The sequence below is a fragment of the Adiantum capillus-veneris genome, chromosome 17, assembly GCF_014529385.1.
Source record: "Adiantum capillus-veneris isolate H3 chromosome 17, ASM1452938v2, whole genome shotgun sequence".
NCBI lineage: Eukaryota > Viridiplantae > Streptophyta > Polypodiopsida > Polypodiales > Pteridaceae > Adiantum > Adiantum capillus-veneris.
In genome coordinates this window covers 46,584,364-46,603,863 of record NC_140947.1, presented here as the reverse complement: position 1 = coordinate 46,603,863, position 19,500 = coordinate 46,584,364, and the positions used below count along the sequence as shown (strand labels likewise).

General features: G+C 44.7%; 1 protein-coding gene across 1 annotated transcript in view; it reads left to right on the top strand.

Annotated features, from left to right (window-relative positions):
- The window catches only part of LOC147437171 (PGR5-like protein 1B, chloroplastic), a 39,692-nt gene that overhangs the window by 13,882 nt on the left and 6,310 nt on the right, over window positions 1-19,500 (top strand). The window contains exons 6-9 of the mRNA XM_086486776.1: window positions 16,407-16,483; window positions 16,573-16,624; window positions 18,868-18,978; window positions 19,057-19,154. Of these exons, the coding sequence (XP_086342902.1) occupies window positions 16,407-16,483; window positions 16,573-16,624; window positions 18,868-18,978; window positions 19,057-19,154 (338 nt within the window). The remainder of the gene's footprint in view (window positions 1-16,406; window positions 16,484-16,572; window positions 16,625-18,867; window positions 18,979-19,056; window positions 19,155-19,500) is intronic.

Here is a 19,500-nt window from a genome sequence, read left to right as displayed (position 1 = left end):
ATCATGCACCCACCGAAGCGAGCCACCGAAGAGAGAGAGAGAGAGAGAGAGAGAGAGAGAGAGAGAGAGAGAGAGAGAGAGAGAGAGAGAGAGAGAGAGAGAGAGAGAGAGAGAGAGAGAGAGAGAGAGAGATGAAATGTTAGGCCAAAATGACCTATGAGACCAAAGGGTTACATCACGTTGAATTTGATACAAGGTTTGGATAAAGAGAAAGAAACTAACTAAACAGAAACAACACTTGTGCTGTAAAAGGTGGGTATCAAGAGCCTAAGAGGTACATATACAAAAGGTAGGCGTGTATCCTAGAGAAGAGATACAAAATGGTGATATGTGTGTATCAAAATCCAGAGATGGCTCGCTTCGGTGGGTGCATGATCGTGTTGATGTCCTCCACTGTGAGAGTCTGCATAGGGCGTCTTGTATGTCTCGCCAGTATAGATCTGATCCTCTGCGGCAACCTTCTTTGGTGATGGGAGCATCCCCTCATCCCGGGCCTCTTGGATCTCTCTGGCTGTGATGCTCGATCATTGAGTATACCTTTGCTAGTGATATGCTCTTGTATCCCTCCTCTCTGGCTGCTCGTCTCTGGTCAATCTTTGGATGGAAGAACACTGTGATTTGTCTCTGGGTGTGTCTCGGTTTGTGAGTCTCTCTCACAGAGTAACCTTGCTCGATGTTGTTGAATCTCCAGTCGATAGAGTCCAAGACATCTCTAATTGTGGTATCTCATATGTAACACGCTTGGATACTCCAAGCCTGTTCACGCTTGGATTATCCAAGCGTGAAATCAATAGCGACACACGAACAGAAACTTCAAAATCACTAAACTTTATGTGTGTGTGTGTGTGAGAGAGAGAGAGAGAGAGAGAGAGAGAGAGAGAGAGAGAGAGTCGACACGTGTAACAGACTTGGACACTTCAAGTCGAGAATCTACCGCGACACCACAATAAATTACTTCAAAACAGTTCACAATTCACAATTGATTCGACACTGGCCCGACGGAGTTCCGTGCCTAGAGATATTGGCCCCAAAGACTAGCGTCCCTTTCGGTATTTCTTTTTGTATTAATTTGCAACTCAAAGTACAAGCGAGTAGTTGGGACGCACTCTCAAACTCTGCGTCTAGATGCTCTGAGAAGTGAGAGCCCAAACTACCAATATATAGGTTTACAAGGGATGCTAAAAGCAGAGCCCAAAAGCTTCAAAATCAAAAGCATGTTCTCCCTCTCTCAAGCTCTCTTAAGCCAAAGGAAAAGCAAAAGAGCTCTCTCTCTCTCCAATTTGCGTAGCCAAAATAAAGCAAAAAACTGCCGCAAAGCTGCCCACGCAAAAGCTGGTCCTACTTTTTTTTTGCTGCTGCAAATTCCGCCGCAAACGCGGACGTCCTACAGCCTGTCACGTGTCAGCAATTCCGCTTTTTCGGGGGGCTGCCGTACAACCTTGCCATGTCAGCATTTCAACGTGCATTTTCGGGAGCTCCCACAGGGGAGGGTGTGTGTGTGTACTGGTTGCCACGTCACCAATTTGTGACATACCCCCCTCTTGAAAGCATTGTAACCGCCCTCGATTACGCCTGCAAAATAGACAGAAGCCATAAACTTTCTTCGCAGACACTGACTGTTAGTACCGACGCACTAGGGACACACATCTAGCACATGTACCAAATCGACAGTCACATCACAGGACATCACTTGACATCACAAAACATCACTTGACATCACATTTAACATTCATTCGGATCTCAGACTATGATTTATCGGTAATGCAATTAGCAACCGCATCTAGATCCACTTAGGACCTCATAGATGCCTGATTGACTAATCCTTGTTGTAACCATGTCTATCGAGATCATTGAGATCAAAATGCTGCAGTCATTTCGTCTATCAGTTCCTGCACTTAAAGAAGTCTAGAACAAATCAGTTTCATAATATCCGGAATTCCATTTCATAAAGTCATACAACAGAATACTGTCAGCTCTCAGTATTCCTGAAGCTCAAAGAGACATTAGTGACTCTAGTATCAAAAATTGAGGCATGTGTTGACAAAGGAGCGGAGTAACTTCCCTCTTGTGCATACCCAGTGCACAGATATCCGGCCAAGCTGAATTCGGGGTTCCATTTGGAATAGACTATGCTGAACCAAAAGCTTCACGGTAAAGTTTCACAATCTGAGGAGTATCTGCTAGGTCCTCCTCCTCCATCCACTTTGCATCCAATGCAGGATAGTTCTTGAATTTAACCAAGAGCCGCCTTCTCACTTTACCCTTAATCTTTCTGTCCTTATGTGTCAATATCTGTTTTGGAACAAGGATCTCCTTGTTTTCTTCCACTTCGGGTTGCTCATTAGGCTCCCCATCTTCAGGCACATCGCCTTTAAAAGGCTTCAAGAGACTCACATGAAAAGCATTGTGAATCCTCCAAGTTTCGGGCAGTTTCAATTGGAAGGAGATATCATTTATCTTTTTGGAGATCTGGAAAGGTCTGTAGTATCGCATACTAAGCTTTGGAAAAAGCCTTTCCTTTCCCTTTTTCTTTCCCAGGCATGCTTTCTCAAAACATAAGAGCACCCAATCATTCTCCTTCAATTTCAAATCGGGCCGATGGCGATTTGCTGCCTTCTTTTGTCTTTCCTGAGATTTCTGCAAATCCTCGCTTACCTTGGCAAAAGCCGTGTCTAAGTCGCGCGTGTACTCATCGGCTTCAAAAATCTTATCTTTTGTGCTTAGGAAGGGTGGAATCTTCGCAGCACCTTCAATAAGCTCAAATGGCGCCTTCCCCGTCGAAGAGTGTACCGTGTTGTTGTAGGCAAATTCCACCAAAGATAAGTACTTTTCCCATTGAGTCTTCCGATCCGAGATGTAAGACTTCAACAAATATAGTACCACTGAATTGGCAATCTCAGATTGCCCGTCAGTCTGCGGGTGGAAAGATGACGAGAACTGCAACCGCGTGCCAATGTTCTCCCAAATAGCCTTCCAAAACAAACTCGTGAATCTGGGGTACCTGTCGGAGACAATCGTCTCAGGCATGCCATGTAATCTTAAGATCTGGGCCACAAACAGTCTTGCTAAGTGATCCGGCTTGACTGTCTTCTTCTTTGGAATGAAATGAGCTTGCTTGCTAGTTCTGTCAATAACAGTCCAGATACCATCGTGACCACTCTGTGTTCTTTGGAGATCAAAAATGAATTCCATTGCAATACTTTCCCAGGGACGGGTGGGTATGGGCAAAGGCTGTAACAATCCCTGTGCTTTATGCCTGTCAAACTTGACTTTCTGGCATACCAAGCAACTGCGCACAAACTCGTCCACATCCTTCTTGAGTCTCGACCAAAAGAAGTATCTCTCTACCACTTTCAAGGTGGTAGCAATGCCGCGGTGACCCGTAAAAGGTGGACAACGGCATTCGGTCATAACCTTTTCCCTCAACGGTTGTGTAACGCACAACATGGTTTTCCTCATCAAGTAGCCATCCCGAATGGAATATCCCGCTACTGTCTACCCGTCCCGTATCCGTGTGAAAATGTTTACAAAACCTGTATCTGTGGCATACTGATCGACCATATCCTCGAAGCTCCTATGATGTATCGTGGAAATAGCCAAAAGCAACGGCTTCCGAGACAAAGCATTTGCCACCAAATTCTTCTGTCCCTGCACATGGATAATCTGGAAGTGAAACTCTGACAAGATGCTTGCCCACCGCATCTGCTTTTCCAATAGCTGCTTCTGTGACAAGAAGTAGCGTAAACTCTGATGGTCTGTAAACTTCCGATTTATGGCCGAGTCTGCCCTTGATCTCCGGAGTCATGACAAAAACTCAGCACTTTGAACTTTGTGTTGATGTATGCTCATGTGAGTGTGCGTGTTGTGTGTTGTGTTGGGGAGCATATGTTAGTACCTAGTTCTACATCCACTATTGGACACTGACGACGTTAGTGGGGATGTCGTGGTATTTAGTCAATACTATGCATGATGGAGCTGATGGTTATATTGTCTTGTGGGTGACTACCATGAGTCTATACCTTGCACTTTCCTTCAAGGGTGAATATGGGCTTATCCTGGGTTCATCTAGGTATATATGTAAAGACAGTAAAATCTGCTCCGAGTAGGTACTGTCTCCACTGAGTAAGAGCATGGATAATCGCCAAAAGCTCTTTCTCATAAATCTGTGTTGTCAATTCCGGCCTTGAGAACAGTCGGCTCTCGTAGGCAATGACATGGCCTTCTTGCATTAAGACCGCACCCAGACTACGACCACAAGCATCACAATATACTTCAAATGTCTTCTGCAAGTCCGACAAAGTCAAAACTGGTCCCGTAGTCAATTTCTCTTTCAATGTTTGAAAGGCAGTCACCTTTGTGGTTCCCCACGAGAAAGGGACTCCTTTCTGTGTCAAGATATGCAAAGCGGAAGCAATCTTTGCAAAATTTCTAATGAACGGCATGTAGTACGAACACAAGCCCAAGAAGCTTCTAACTTCATGGACATTCTTCAAATCGGGCCAATCACGGATAGTCTCTATCTTGGCCGGGTCCATCTGCACTCCCGCTGCTGAGACAACGTCCCAAAAAGTGTATCTCTGGTAGGAAAAATTCACTTTTCTTTGCATTAATCACCAACTTGTGATCTCGTAATGCATGAAAGACCTGAAGCAGATGTTCTCTATGTTTTGCCTCATCCTCGGAGAAAACAATGATGTCATCAAAGGAAGTGCCAACAAATAGTCTATACTCTCGAAAAATGCTGTCCATCATCCGGTTAAATGTCGCAGAAGCATTGGTTAGGCCAAAAGGCATCACCAAAAACTCAAATAACCCTAAAGTCGTCCGAAAAGCTGTCTTATAGACATCTCCCAACGCGATTCAGATTTGATGATATCCGCTTTTCAAGTCGATCCTGCTAAAGCACGAGGATTCCTGAAGTCGGTCAAGTATATCTGTAGCCGGTCCATGGTGGGGCGGTAGGCGTTGGCTTTCACCCGAAATTCTTTACTTTAGACACACACACACAGCACTTTGCAAAGAGAACCTGCGACGGGAATTAACACTTGAATACACACACGGCTCGGAAGCTAGAATGCTCCGAGCAGACACCGACAACCTGTAGGCCCCAAGATTGGCGCCCCTTTCGGTATTTCTTTATTCTTTAGGAGGGTAAATTACAAGGTAAGGTCCTGGGAATCCTTCACGTGTATCCACCTAGATACCATTTGATTTGGCCAAATTTCGGCAGCTTAACAGCCCCAAAACTTGCGTGAAACCCATTCCCCTGCTGGAACTCGCTTGCACTGACGTATACCCTCTGATTCCTGTCCAAAAACAGTAAATTCAGCACGCTGTATTTACTGGTTTTTGCCCTGTTTTCAGCCCCAAACAGTCCCCTAACTGTCCTTTGCCAGTGGGGCACGATTCCCAATGATCTTGGCGTCCGTATGGCTGAAAAACAGTCAAATTACAGCGCATACACAACGCTGATTTTGCACCTGTATGGTGAGGTTATGACCCTCACTAGTGCTTGCTTTGGAGCAGCAGCTAGCTACCCCTGTTCCTGCTCAAGGAGGAGGCTCTTGCCTCAGCACAAAAGCATGAACCCACACAACTGTACATCAGTCAAATGAGGAGCCCACTAGTGGGGCATAACATACTGTACGTAGGGGAGAAAGAGAGCAATATGTAGCGTGCGGGGCATCACTCCCGTCACCATACTGTGCATAGAGGGCAAGGTAAGCATTCCATAGCTTCTGTACCTGTTGCAATCCGCCTGTGGCTGAAAATGGCCCCCCCTTTGTTGATATGCAGCTCGTTTTTGCCTCCCAGAGTGGCAGAATCGCTCACAAGCTGACTCGTCGCCCAATTTCCGAGTTTGGGCTTTCCCTGCTAAAAATATCTCAACTGGTGTGTCAGTTGACTTGGCGGCAAAGTTGTAAAGTGTTCCCCTAGTCATACCGAAGGTAATGACGCGAACACATTTCGTGGCCCAAAATAGCAGTTCCCTAAATTTTAGGAGATGCTTCCGTTGGGCTCCCTGTGGTCTTCTGACCATCTATCCTCATTGGGACCGCATCCAGAAGTGCAATGTGGCCCAAGTATTGGATACTTTCAGTTGGTAGTCCCACCTTGACTTTAGGCCTTTATTGAGTTCACTTCCTAATATCCACCAACTTGCTAAGTGCGACGGGGGAACCTATATGACCTTGCTCTGAGCCTAGACATCCTCTTACCATACGAATTCCAGTGCCGACCACTTCCCGTCTGCGGGTGAATGTACCGTTCACATTGGCCATACAATGTCCGACCGTTTGCTACTTCAAAAAGAGGGTCTCAAACAAATAAAATAAACCCCATTGGAAAGAAACCAACAACCAAGGTTAGCAGTTGCCACATCTCTGTGACATGGTTAATAACTGCCACGCCCTCGTGACATACCCCCCTCTTGAAATCGCAAACGTCCTCGATTGCATACCATAAATACACGCCACTGATGATCTTGTGCTATCAACACTCTTTTATCATCGCATGTATCCGCAAGAAAGGTCGTAACATACATAGATACAAATGACTTAATGAGGCCTTCATACTTTTGCCATTTCCATCTATGGCACTGAATTCATATGTACTTTTGATGTACTAGCTCTATCATTACCCCTCCTTTGCACACGTTGGGTTGGGGCATAAGTAGGATGTAAGCCAAAGGCTTCAAGGTAAAGCTGCAATACATTTGGTGACTCTGACAGTTCATGCTCTTCCATCCACTTTGCATCCATAGGCGGATAGTTCTTGAACTTCACCAAATAGCGTCTTGCAACTTGTCCTTTAACTTTTCTGTCCTCATGTGCCAAAACTTGCTCAGGTACTAGGATCTCTTCAAGTTCCTCAACTTCTGGCTGATCCTCAACTGGCATATCTTCTGGCACATCACCCACGAAGGGTCTTAGAAGACTCACGTGAAACGCATTATGAATCTTCCATGCATCAGGCAATTTCAGCCTGTAAGCCACATCGCTGATCTTGTCAAGCACTTGAAAAGGCCCATAGTAACGCATGCTGAGCTTAGGAAACAGCCGTTCCTTGCCCTTCATCTTCTTTAATCTTGCCTTTTCGAACCTTAACAGAACCCAATCACCAGGTGATAGTAGCAATTCACGACGGTGACGATCAGCAGCCTTTTTCTGCTTTGTCTGAGTCTTCTCCAAGGCAACTTTGATCTTCTTATACATTTCATCCATGTTCTCAACATATCGATCTGCCTCAAAGATCCAGTCCTTTGTATGCAAAATGGGAGGAACCTTTTTGTCGCCTTCAACAATCTCAAAAGGTGCTTTGCTAGTAGACGAATGCACCGTATTATTGTACGCATACTCAAGCATAGGCAAATACTGTTCCCACTTGCCCTTATTATCTGGCACATAGCATTTCAGCAGATCTAAGACAGTAGAATTAGCCTCTTCTGACTGTCCATCAGTTTGTGGATGAAACGAAGACGAGAACTTGAGCGTAGTATCCATGTTCTCAAACAATTCTCTCCAGAACAAACTGGTCATGCGAGGATCACGATCACTGATAATCGATTGTGGCATACCATGGTACTTAAACACATTGTACATGAACAAGCGTGCCATCTGATCAGATTTTATCTTCTTCCTGACAGGGATAAAATGGGCTTGCTTGCTGAACCTGCAGATAATGGTCCATATACCATCATTCCCTGTTGGTGTCCTTGGAAGATCAAAGATAAAGTCCATAGCAATGCTTTCCCATGGCTTATCCGGAATCGGCAGTGGTTGTAACAACCCTGGTGCCTTTTGCCTGTCAAACTTGACCTTTTGGCAAACTATGCATGCTCGCACAAAGGCATCCACATCTCTCCTCAAGGTAGGCCAATAGAAGAACGTCTCTACTCTAACTGTTGCATCAATGCCATGATGCCCTGCATACGGTGGGACATGACTCTCTTCCATGACCTTATGTCGCAGTGGCCTAGTGACACAAAGTCCGCCATGCATCATCATAAAACCATCTCTGAGGAGGTAGTGCTCGTGATGTTGCCCCTCTTGTAACTGTTCAAAGATCCTTGCAAAATCTTCATCAGCAGTATACTGTTTCTTCATGTCATCTAACTCATGATGATAAGGAATTGACACAGCTGAAATTTGTGGCTTTCTTGATAACGCATCAGCCACAACATTCTTCTTGCCTTCCACATGCATAATCTGGAAGTGGAACATGGAAAGAATGTTTGCCCATCGCATATGCTTTTCGGATAACTTTGATTGTGTCAAGAAGTATCGCAAGGTCTGATGATCTGTTTGGACAACAAAATCAGCACCTAAGAGGTAGTGCTTCTAGCTAGAAAGCGCATGAATCACGGCCAAGAGCTCTTTCTCATAGACTTGCATAGTCCTCTCTGGCCCTTGCAAAATTCGGCTTTCATAAGCTACTACCCGTCCATCTTGCATTAGCACTGCTCCGATGCTACTGCCACACGCGTCACACTGGACCACAAATGACTTCTTGAGATCTGGCAAAACTATAACTGGATCTGAAGTCAACTTTTCCTTTAAGAGACTAAAAGCTGAAATCTCTTTTTGGGTCCATCTGAAAGTGACCTCTTTCTTTTGCAATGCGTGAAGAGGCGATGCTATCTCTGCAAAATTTCTGATAAACCTTCTATAGTAGGAACACAATCCCAAGAAGCTTCTGACATCGTGCACAGTCTTCAAGTGTGGCCATGTCTTGATAGCTTCGACCTTTGCGGAATCCATTCTAACACCATCCTTTGAGACTATGTGGCCCAGAAAGTGGATCTCTTCGAGGAAGAATTCACTTTTCTTAGGATTGACAAGTAACCTGTGACTGCGTAGCTCTTCGAACACAATGGTCAAGTGACGCCTATGCTCCTCTTCATTCTTCGAATACACTATCATGTCATCGAAGAACGTTCCAACAAATTGTTGATGCGAGTGGAAAATCCGGTCCATCATTCTGTTGAACGTGGCAGGAGCATTTGTTAGCCCAAACGGCATCACTAGAAACTCATAAAGACCAAATGTCGTTCTAAACGCAGTCTTGTGCACATCCTCTGGGCTTATACGAATCTGATGGTACCCACTCTTAAGGTCTATCGTGCTGAAAATTGCAGCACCCTCTAAACGATCGAGAATATCATCAATGCGAGGAATAGGAAACCTATTCTTGATGGTATTCTTATTCAACGCACGGTAATCAATACACATGCGCCATGATCCATCCTTCTTCTGCACTAGGAGCACTGGGGAGCAAAAGGGTGAAGAACTAGGCTGAATCAGCCCCTTCTCTAATAACTCCTCAACCTGGCTCATAATCTCTTTCTGCTACGCCGCACTAACCCTGTAGGGAGGTCTATTTGGTGGGGTACACCTTGGCACCAAATCTATCCGATGGTCCTCAGGTCTCTTTGGCGGCAATTGCGACGGTAATGAATCAGAAAAACAGTCACTAATTTTTTGCAAAAATGTTGACCTTTCTTTATCTAACATAGATAAATTTGACTGATCACTATCTGAGACATCACGTGCAAAAATCAAGTACGCAGAAAGATGATTCTTTATTACAGAAGTGATAGCAGAAGCAGATACAATAGGGACTGACTCTCCTTTAAGCTTTACATCCAAGATGTGAGTTTTGCCCCTATGCTGTACAGTGATCTTTTTGTTGTAGGCATCCAAGACTCCATGCACTCGGAACATCCACGGGATCCCCAACAAGGCGTCACAACCTTCCAGCGGCATGATGTAAATCTCTTCCGTGTCCACATACGACTGAATATGGAGACGCAGTTTTCCAATGATGGGAGTAACACACTCTGAGTGGCCAGGACATGCCAACCCTACCTCTGCTGTGTACCCCATCTCTTCAGCTGTGATGCCCAGCTTCATAGCTAACTCTGGTGAGATAAAGTTGGCTTTGGCACCTGGATCAAAGAAGATGAGTGCCGTCTGATCCCTAACTTTACCCCATGCCCTGCATAACTCACTGGCATCTGTGCTGGGCCTGTCACCCACCATGTCTGGCACTAAACCTGCCGTGGGTTTAGGCTTCTTGCCTTTCTGGTCTTCTTTATCCTCTGAGTCAGCTGGCCTTTTCCTTTGTGGACAGTTGATAGAAATGTGACCAGGCTGCTCGCATATAAAGCATTTATTCTCAGCCATTAGGACCTTCTTTTCCTCGAGCGACTTGCGCACAAAAGGCTTCCTTTTCTGTTTCTTTGCCTGCGCTCCAGAAGTCCCGGCTGAATCCTTGTCCTTGATGGCCTTTTCTGACCCCTGTGACGCATCAGGAGCCGTTTTCACAAAGGGCTTCTTCGCTGAATTTTTCTTTTGCTGCCCTCCTTTATCACTGCTCGGAAATCCACTGTCCTCTCCTTTCAACAGGGCAAGACCAGTGTTCGCAACTTCCATAAGCTGAGTAAGGGTAGCCACTCTGTTCTTTGTACAGTAATCGCGAAGCCCTTTAGGCAGCCCACAACAATACTTCTCTATCTGCTCTGTCAGTGGCACAAATCTGTAGGAGGTCACTGAGAGTAATGCTTTACAAAACCTCCTATTGTACTCCAGCAAGCTCTTGCACGAAGCTGAAGTAAGTTGGTGCCAATCTGTCAGGACATCGGCTTCAAATTCATTTGACAGCCAAGCAGATGCAAACATTTGCTTGAAGTAAACCCAAGTGGCGGGTGCCTGTCCTTGCATTAACAATGTCGTCCACCATGTAAGCGCATTGTCCTTTAAGAAAGTGGCAGCTTTCCTGACCTTCGAGGCCTCTGTAAAATTCCCTCCCGCATAAGCTGTATCAAACTGCTGGAGGAAAGTGAGGGCCTTTGTCTTATCCTCGAAACCACTGAAGGTACTGAACTTTAGTGCTGCACCACCTTCTTTGTAAGCCTTCGGCTTCTCTAGTGCCCCCAAGTTGTCATACGGAATGGTCTGCAACATGGGCACTGTACTAGGCATGATCGGCACGCTTTGGCCATTCACATTTTGCGTCAGAGATGCAATATTTGGCTGCTGTCCAGAAAAACCAGCCATGCCAAAATGACCCTGTGGCACCCCAAACTGGCCCTGGTTGCCGTGGAAACCTTGCTGCATGCCGATAGTACCATACATGGGGTTTGGCATGATGCCTTGCATACCCCCGAACATTGTTCCTGGCATGTACGGCTGACTTCCAGGCGCATAACCAGCCATACTTTGGAACACTGATCCACCCCCGAAATACCCAGGATGTACCGTGGGTGGTGGAAAAACTTAGTGCATAGCCTGGTATCCAGCTCCCTGTCCATTCAAGACAGCATGCTGGCTCTGAAAGGTGGCGGGCTGAACTGGCATAACCTGTGGAATAGGCGTTCTAGCCACCTGTTCAAGCACGGGAGGAACCTGCTTTGGAGCCCCCGACTCCGCAACATGCGAGTGTTCCCTTTCCTCCTGCGCCTCATGAAGTACCTGGGCTTGAGCTTTAACAAGCTCCGTACGCGGCGTAGGTTGCCTATTTTGCTGTTGCAGTGGTGGCGCTTGCAAGAATTCCATAAACCTCGGATTTTGCACCAACTGCGAAAAGACATTCACCGCGGCAACTAACTGAGTCTTAAACACATCATCCTCAAGTTGCCCTATCATAAAGCCCTGTACTACTGGAGGGACATTCACGTTGACAGGAGGTACAGACTGACATGGCCGTGAGCTCTTGCCAATCTCAAAAACCATAGGAATCTCCTGCCTGTCCTTTGAAGAGGAACCCTCTTCCATAATTCCCTTCCCTTTGTCGGCCATAGTGTAATCCCGCGTTCCTGTACTCTGTGTCTTTACCCAAAACAACCGAAGCTCACTTTTTGAGGAAAAAGTGATTGATATCCCGATGATGGAACCATGTAGCCGGCCCGTGGTGGGGCGGTAGGCGTTGGCTTTCACCCGAAATTCTTTACTTTAGACACACACACAGCACTTTGTAAAGAGAACTTGCGACGGGAATTAACACTTGAATACACACACGGCTCGGAAGCTAGAATACTCTGAGCAGACACCGACAACCTGTAGGCCCCAAAATTGGCGTCCCTTTCGGTATTTCTTTATTCTTTAGGAGGGTAAATTACAAGGTAAGGTCCTGGGAATCCTTCACGTGTATCCACCTAGATACCATTTGATTTGGCCAAATTTCGGCAGCATAACAGCCCCAAAACTTGCGCGAAACCCATTCCCCTGCTGGAACTCGCTTGCACTGACGTATACCCTCTGATTCCTGTCCAAAAACAGTAAATTCAGCACGCTGTATTTACTGGTTTTTGCCCTGTTTTCAGCCCCAAACAGTCCCCTAACTGTCCTTTGCCAGTGGGGCACGATTCCCAATGATCCTGGCGTCCGTATGGCTGAAAAACAGTCAAATTACAGCGCATACACAGCGCTGATTTTGCACCTGTATGGTGAGGTTATGACCCTCACCAGTGCCTGCTTTGGAGCAGCAGCTAGCTACCCCTGTTCCTGCTCAAGGAGGAGGCTCTTGCCTCAGCACAAAAGCATGAACCCACACAACTGTACATCAGTCAAATGAGGAGCCCACTAGTGGGGCATAACATACTGTACGTAGGGGAGAAAGAGAGCAATATGTAGCGTGCGGGGCATCACTCCCGTCACCATACTGTGCATAGAGGGCAAGGTAAGCATTCCATAGCTTCTGTACCTGTTGCAATCCGCCTGTGGCTGAAAATGGCGCCCCCTTTGTTGATATGCAGCTCGTTTTTGCCTCCCAGAGTGGTAGAATCGCTCACAAGCTGACACGTCGCCCATTTTCCGAGTTTGGGCTTTCCCTGCTAAAAATATCTCAACTGGTGCGTCAGTTGATTTCGCGGCAGAGTTGTAAAGTGTTCCCCTAGTCATACCGAAGGTAATGACGCGAACACATTTCGTGGCCCAAAATAGCAGTTCCCTAAATTTTAGGAGATGCTTCCGTTGGGCTCCCTGTGGTCTTCTGACCATCTATCCTCATTGGGACCGCATCCAAAAGTGCAATGTGGCCCAAGTATTGGATACTTTCAGTTGGTAGTCCCACCTTGACTTTAGGCCTTTAATGAGTTCACTTCCTAATATCCACCAACTTGCTAAGTGCGACGGGGGAACCTATATGACCTTGCTCTGAGCCTAGACATCCTCTTACCATACGAATTCCAGTGTCGACCACTTCCCGTCTGCGGGTGAATGTACCGTTCACATTGGCCATACAATGTCCGACCGTTTGCTACTTCAAAAAGAGGGTCTCAAACAAATAAAATAAACCCCATTGGAAAGAAACCAACAACCAAGGTTAGCAGTTGCCACATCTCTGTGACATGGTTAATAACTGCCACGTCCTCGTGACAATATCATCGATTCTAGGAATCAGAAATCTATTCTTGATGGTGATTTTGTTGAGAGCTCTATAATCGATGCACATTCTCCAAGATCCGTCTTTCTTCAAAACCAACAACACAGGAGAGCAGTACAGTGAAGTACTAGGCTGGATAAGACCCTTTTCCAAGAGGTCCTCACTTGGTTCATAATTTCTTTGTTCTGGGCTCGGCTCACACAGTAAGGTGGCTGGTTCGGTGGTGTGCTTCCAGGTATCAGATCAATAGTATGATCTTCAAGACGAGCGGGTGGTAACTCGCCTGGCAGGCCCTCTGAGAAGCAATCGGCATGAGAGTGGAGAAAATCTTGGCGTTCTTTATCAAGTTCAGACATGTTTGTCCTATTCTTATCATTCATCCCTCTCAAAAAGATTGAGTAAACAAACAGACTGGATTTCATTAATTTTGAAATGGCCGAAGCCGATACAATAGGGACAAACTCGCCCTTAAGTTTTACATTGAGTACAATGGTTCTGCCCTTCTTTGTGGTCAAAGTCGCTTTTCTCGCTCGATAGTCGACCACGGCGTTGTTCTTGTGGTACCAAGGAATTCCCAAGAGGACATCGCAACCTTCCAAAGGCATTATGTAGAAATCCTCATGCCACAAATACCCCTGACAATGCAACCGAAGTTTGCCAATGACAGGTGTAATGGCTACGTCCTTGTCGGGTGCCGCTAGAACTGCCTCTCTGCTAGTGGCCCCATCCGATTGGGGGTGATCTCGAGCCGCGCCGCCAATTCAGGTGAAATGAAATTGGCCTTGGCTCCTCCATCAAAGAAGATCAGGGCTTCTTGGTCTTTTACTTTGTCCCAAGCTCGGCAAAGTTCTGTACTCTTGTCCATCGTGCTGGGGTCAGTACCCACATAATCTGGAACTAGTCCTGTTTTCATCTTGCCTTTTCGTCCACGTTCCTCAGCTGCTCCCGAACTCTCAGGCCTTTCATCGTCCTTGTCGTTCTGTTCTTTTGGTTCCTTTTAGGGCACTTCGCGGAGATGTACCCAGTTTCCCCGCATCCAAAGCACTTCCTCTCCTTGCTGTAGAGAGCTCTCTCTTGAGGAGTGAGTTTGGGTCGTGCATCCTTTTCTTTCTTTTCTGGGTTGCTCTTCCTCTTTCTACTTTCATTTTTCGAAGTTTGTTCGGCCCTTTGCGTCATGAATGTGATTTGTCATGTGATGTGACTGTCGATTGGTCATGTGCTATATATATGTTGTTCCTAGTGCGTCGGTACTAACAGTCAGTGTCTGCTAAGACAGTTTATGGCCTCTGTTTGTTTTGCAGGCGTAATCAAGGGCGATTACAATGCTTTCAAGAGGGGGGTATGTCACAAATGGGTGACGTGGCTAACCCCGCGCACACACACACACACCTGAGAACTGTTCGGACAGTGACACGCGGCAGACTGTACAGAACCCCCGCAATATGCACTCGCCACTGACAGGCTAGTTTGGAAATTCCGGAAATTGCGGCAGAATTTGTGGAACTGTTGACATGGCACTGCGTACGGATTTCTTGAAAATCCGTTAGTTGATTTACGCAAGCTTTTGGGACAAATGCTTTTGAATTGGAAGCTTTTTAGTTTAATGCTTTTGGGGCTCTTGAGCAAAGTTCAACATTCATTCCGCTGCACCTAACAAATGCACAGTGTCCATTCACTTGTTTGTGATCATAGCACTCTCTCTCTAAGAATGGAAGGCTCTCCCTTCCATAAGAATAAAAGGAACCTTGAGCACATTACAGAACACTCATCTTGAGAAAAGCAACATTCATTCCGCTGCACCTTACATCGTAAGTGACTCTCGATGCTCAAAAATGGCTGAAATGAGCGTCGCAATAGAGAGTCCACATCGTGGTTGGGAGAGGAAGGTATGTAGGGGGAGCTCATGGATGAATATATGGGGAAAAGAGGACCTAATGTGGTCAAAAGTTGAGCACTCAAGGAGTGTGTGGTACTCACTCTCTCGCACTTGACGAGGGCATAAGGTGCAAAGTCGATGAGACTCCTCGCCAGTGCCCCAACGTCCTGTCTCGCACCGTAGAGAATGGGAGCTAAGACGAATGGAGAGAGAGAGAGAGAGAGAGAGAGAGAGAGAGAGAGAGAGAGAGAGAGAGAGAGAGAGAGAGAGAGATTCCTGGATAAATGTATCATCTGCACTGAAACTTATACTTTCTAACAGGTTTTACTTTCTAACAGGTTTATAGTGACTACAGTAGACTACTTGAAGATGTTCTTGAGAGAGAAATGAAATGATATATTAACTAACGTCTTCAAAAGGCCAAAATGACCTATGAGACCATCCGATACAAAGTGGTGAATCTAATATAATGTCTGAAATACAAGTACAAAAAGTACTGAAAGTACAAAAAATGAAAACTGAAAATGAAGTGTGAAATGTGAAATGTGAAATGTGAAAATGTAGAATAGGCCCTCAATGACAATCTGGGTGTCGTGCTAGAATGCCTCTGATCCTCTGCTGGAGTCTCCGTCGATGGAGTGTGCTCCTGTGTCTCGGTCGTGGTCATCTCGATCTCCCGAGCTCAGTCGCCCTGTCAATGAGGGTGCCTCTGGTATGAATGCGGGTACAACCCTGTGCTGGTGGTTGGTCTCTTGGCTCCCTCGATCCAAAGAAGTCTGTGATTTGTCTCTGCAACTGTCGTACTCCATGTCTCCCCAACAGACTATCTCTATGTCGGTGTAGCTCAAGTAGATATAAGCCAAGGCATCTCTGGTCCTGATACCTCATGACTCTATCTAGGGGTCCAAAACCCTCCCTGAATAAGCAATGGAAGCGCCCTCGTATCTCATAATACACAGTGCAGTGGCATATGTAGTGTAGCTCTGTCTGTGGCTCTCTACCGCATAGTTGACATATCCTGGAGAGAGAGAGAGAGAGAGAGAGAGAGAGAGAGAGAGAGAGAGAGAGAGAGAGAGAGAGAGAGAGAGAGAGAGAGATTTTCCTGGATAAATGTATCATCTGCACTGAAACTTATACTTTCTAACAGGTTTACAGTGACTCTACAGTAGACTACTTGAAGATGTTCTTACTTAATGTGCCTGCTGCTCTCATATCATTGGGACTGTAAGAAATTTGTCTGTTATGTTTTGTCAGTTCATTTTTTGGCATATTAAGAAAATGTAGTACTAACTAACCAGTTGATGCTTCAACAGAGTATTTTTCCTTGATGATCTTACTGGATTTGAAATCACATACTTACTGGAGGTGAGAACCTGATTACTCTTTAGGAAAGATCAGTATTTTGTAAACATCTTGTTTTTATATGTTGCCTTATGTTTCACATTGTACCAAATACTTAGAGCCAAGTCTCACAGAGTATATAAAACTTTAGTGGAAGTAAGGCTTGATGTTGTTAAATTGAGGTCACATTCCATGGTGAGAATGGAAACCCCATTGACTGCATGATGTTTCAAAATCTTTTCCTATTTTATTTAGTCAAGTGGCTCATTTTCCAAAATTTTCTCCTTTTGAGGAGTACCAAATGAATTTTGATTGGTTAGCTTACCAAAATCCTAGTAATACATACGAAAAAGCTTGAATCTGCAAGATTACTACAATTAAGGAGGTTGTCTCTTAGATTGTACTAAAATCCATCCGAACTTGTGTGACCGGTAAATAGAGTGTGACTTTGCTCTTGCCTATTATTGACTTCTTTTCCTTTTGAATGGAAACCCCATTGACTGCATGATGTTTCAAAATCTTTTCCTCTTTTATTTAGTTAAGTGGCTCATTTTCCAAAATTTTCTCCTTTTGAGGAGTACCAAATGAATTTTGATTGGTTAGCTTACCAAAATCCTAGTAATACATACGAAAAAGCTTGAATCTGCAAGATTACTACAATTAAGGAGGTTGTCTCTTAGATTGTACTAAAATCCATCCGAACTTGTGTGACCGGTAAATAGAGTGTGACTTTGCTCTTGCTTATTATTGACTTCTTTTCCTTTTGGATGATTCTAGTGGTTGCTGGGATTTGTTCATTTTCATAACTATGCAGAATCGATCTGATGTCTTGTGGATGAGAACCATGAGTCAATAGTTTCCTCTTTCCTTCACAGGTGAATCTGGGGTTTTCTGGATTCATCTGTATATACATTTTATTGTCTTGCGGATGAGTATCATAGAGTCATTTTTCTCCTGCTTCCTCAATTGGCGAATTGGGATTTTTCTGGATTCATCTACTCCAGTAGTTTGCGCTGTGAATGCTGCAACTGGTCTATTCCGTTCGGAAAAAGATTTGGACTTCTATCTCGGTAGAACCAATTCAACACCTCCTTCTATGATCCTATTTCTTGTTTCTTTGAATCTGATTCCTGTATTACGGTTTCATTTGTGGGCATTTCTAATAGTGGTGGTAAGCCCCTCCTCCCATACAGAGTTGCTTCAAATTCAAGTAGTGGATGAAAATCTTTTTAGGTTGTCTTATCTGGAAAGATTCCAATATATTTTTCAAGATTCTTCTTGCTAACTCACCTCGCACTTGCGGTTTGCATGCAAAGGTGTATTTCTCTTTTTTGCCAGCTTCACAGATCAGCTTTTTATTTATTTTTTTAAACGTATTCAAGTGTGAGTATTTGGTAATATAACCTAGCCAAGGACTGGCAGTACTTTCTAAAACAAACAAATTGTTCCACTGGTTAATGAAGATGTTTTCCAGCACATGGATCTTTTGAGTATGAAAACTATTCCCCAACTTGCAATGGGGGACATTCACCTCTTTGAGATAATCGAACTTGGCAGGGAGTCTTGCTATAAAGATTTTGATCGCCTAGTTGCAGTGAGACTATAAAAGAGGAAGGGGCCCCAAGAAGGGGACCTCCACTTTCCCTGACCCTGTGCAGGGGAGAACTTGTAGTGGGGGGAAGGCGAATGCAGTGCTAATTTGTAATAAAAAGTATATTTATTGAAATCTCGTACTGAATATATTTTCTTTTCAAGACCTTTCTAGGAGCTTGCCTTTTGTCTGAGGACTCGATTAGGAGCCAACTCCTATTGTGCAAAGAAGTTATTATAAAGGAATCATTATAGATACACACGAAGAGGGTTTGGGTTAATATTGTGCTCATGTCTAAAACAATAGGTCTATATGTTGCATGGTTCTTTTCTTTGGCTGGCAAAGATTCAAGTTGCAAAGAAAAGGCTTCTGTGACATACAATTAGTAGTGGCATACTTGGCCTAACAATATTGGACTCGCTCCTGTTTTCAGTAGCGAGTTTACTCATGAAACCATCAAGGACATAAGCATTTTTTGAAGAGAAGTGTAGACATAAGGACATAGGTACATCATGGTGGTTGGGAATCTCCGTATGGGTATGTGCATGGATTTCTTGTAGGTACTAGAGACCTTCATTCTCATGTCTTTAACTGCTAAATTACCTTATATCTTCGCGAGTAAACAAGAAACATTCTCATTCACAGGTCGATAAATTTAGTGAGGTTTGTTTTGCAGCTCCCAGAACCCTACAGCTTTGTCTTCACATGGTTTGTGGTGTTGCCCATCACATTCTTCATCGCCCAGTTTCTTACCAATGCAATTCTGAAAGAGTTTATCATTCTCAAGGTTGTTACTCTTGGCATTTTAATTATTTTATCAAACTTGTGCTATGGCATTCATACCTCATTGTCATTACACTTGTAGGGTCCCTGCCCCAACTGTGGAGCTTATAACAACTCCTTTTTTGGTACAATCCTAACAATTCCAAGTGGTGGTGATGCCAACATTGTCAAATGTGAAAAGTAGGTCTTGCTGGCTTCCATGTTCAATTCTGGTTGGCTTATTGTATGGATTACACCCATGGTATTGAAGTAAAGTCATAGCTGTTGCTGGTAAGGCTGTTAATGGTGTCATGCATGCATGCACATTTGTTTTTTAATCACACACACCAAATTGGTGAGAAACCCATCTAACAGAAAATACCAAGTATAGAGTCAGGAGTCCATTACTCAAAGTGGAGCAGGATGAATACATCACTCATTTATCCCCTTAATCTACATCACATGCACACTTAAAAGCTTTTCTGCGACCGTTTTCAGATGATAAGTTAGTGGTGTTAAAGGATTGATTAGCTACTCAATGGAATGC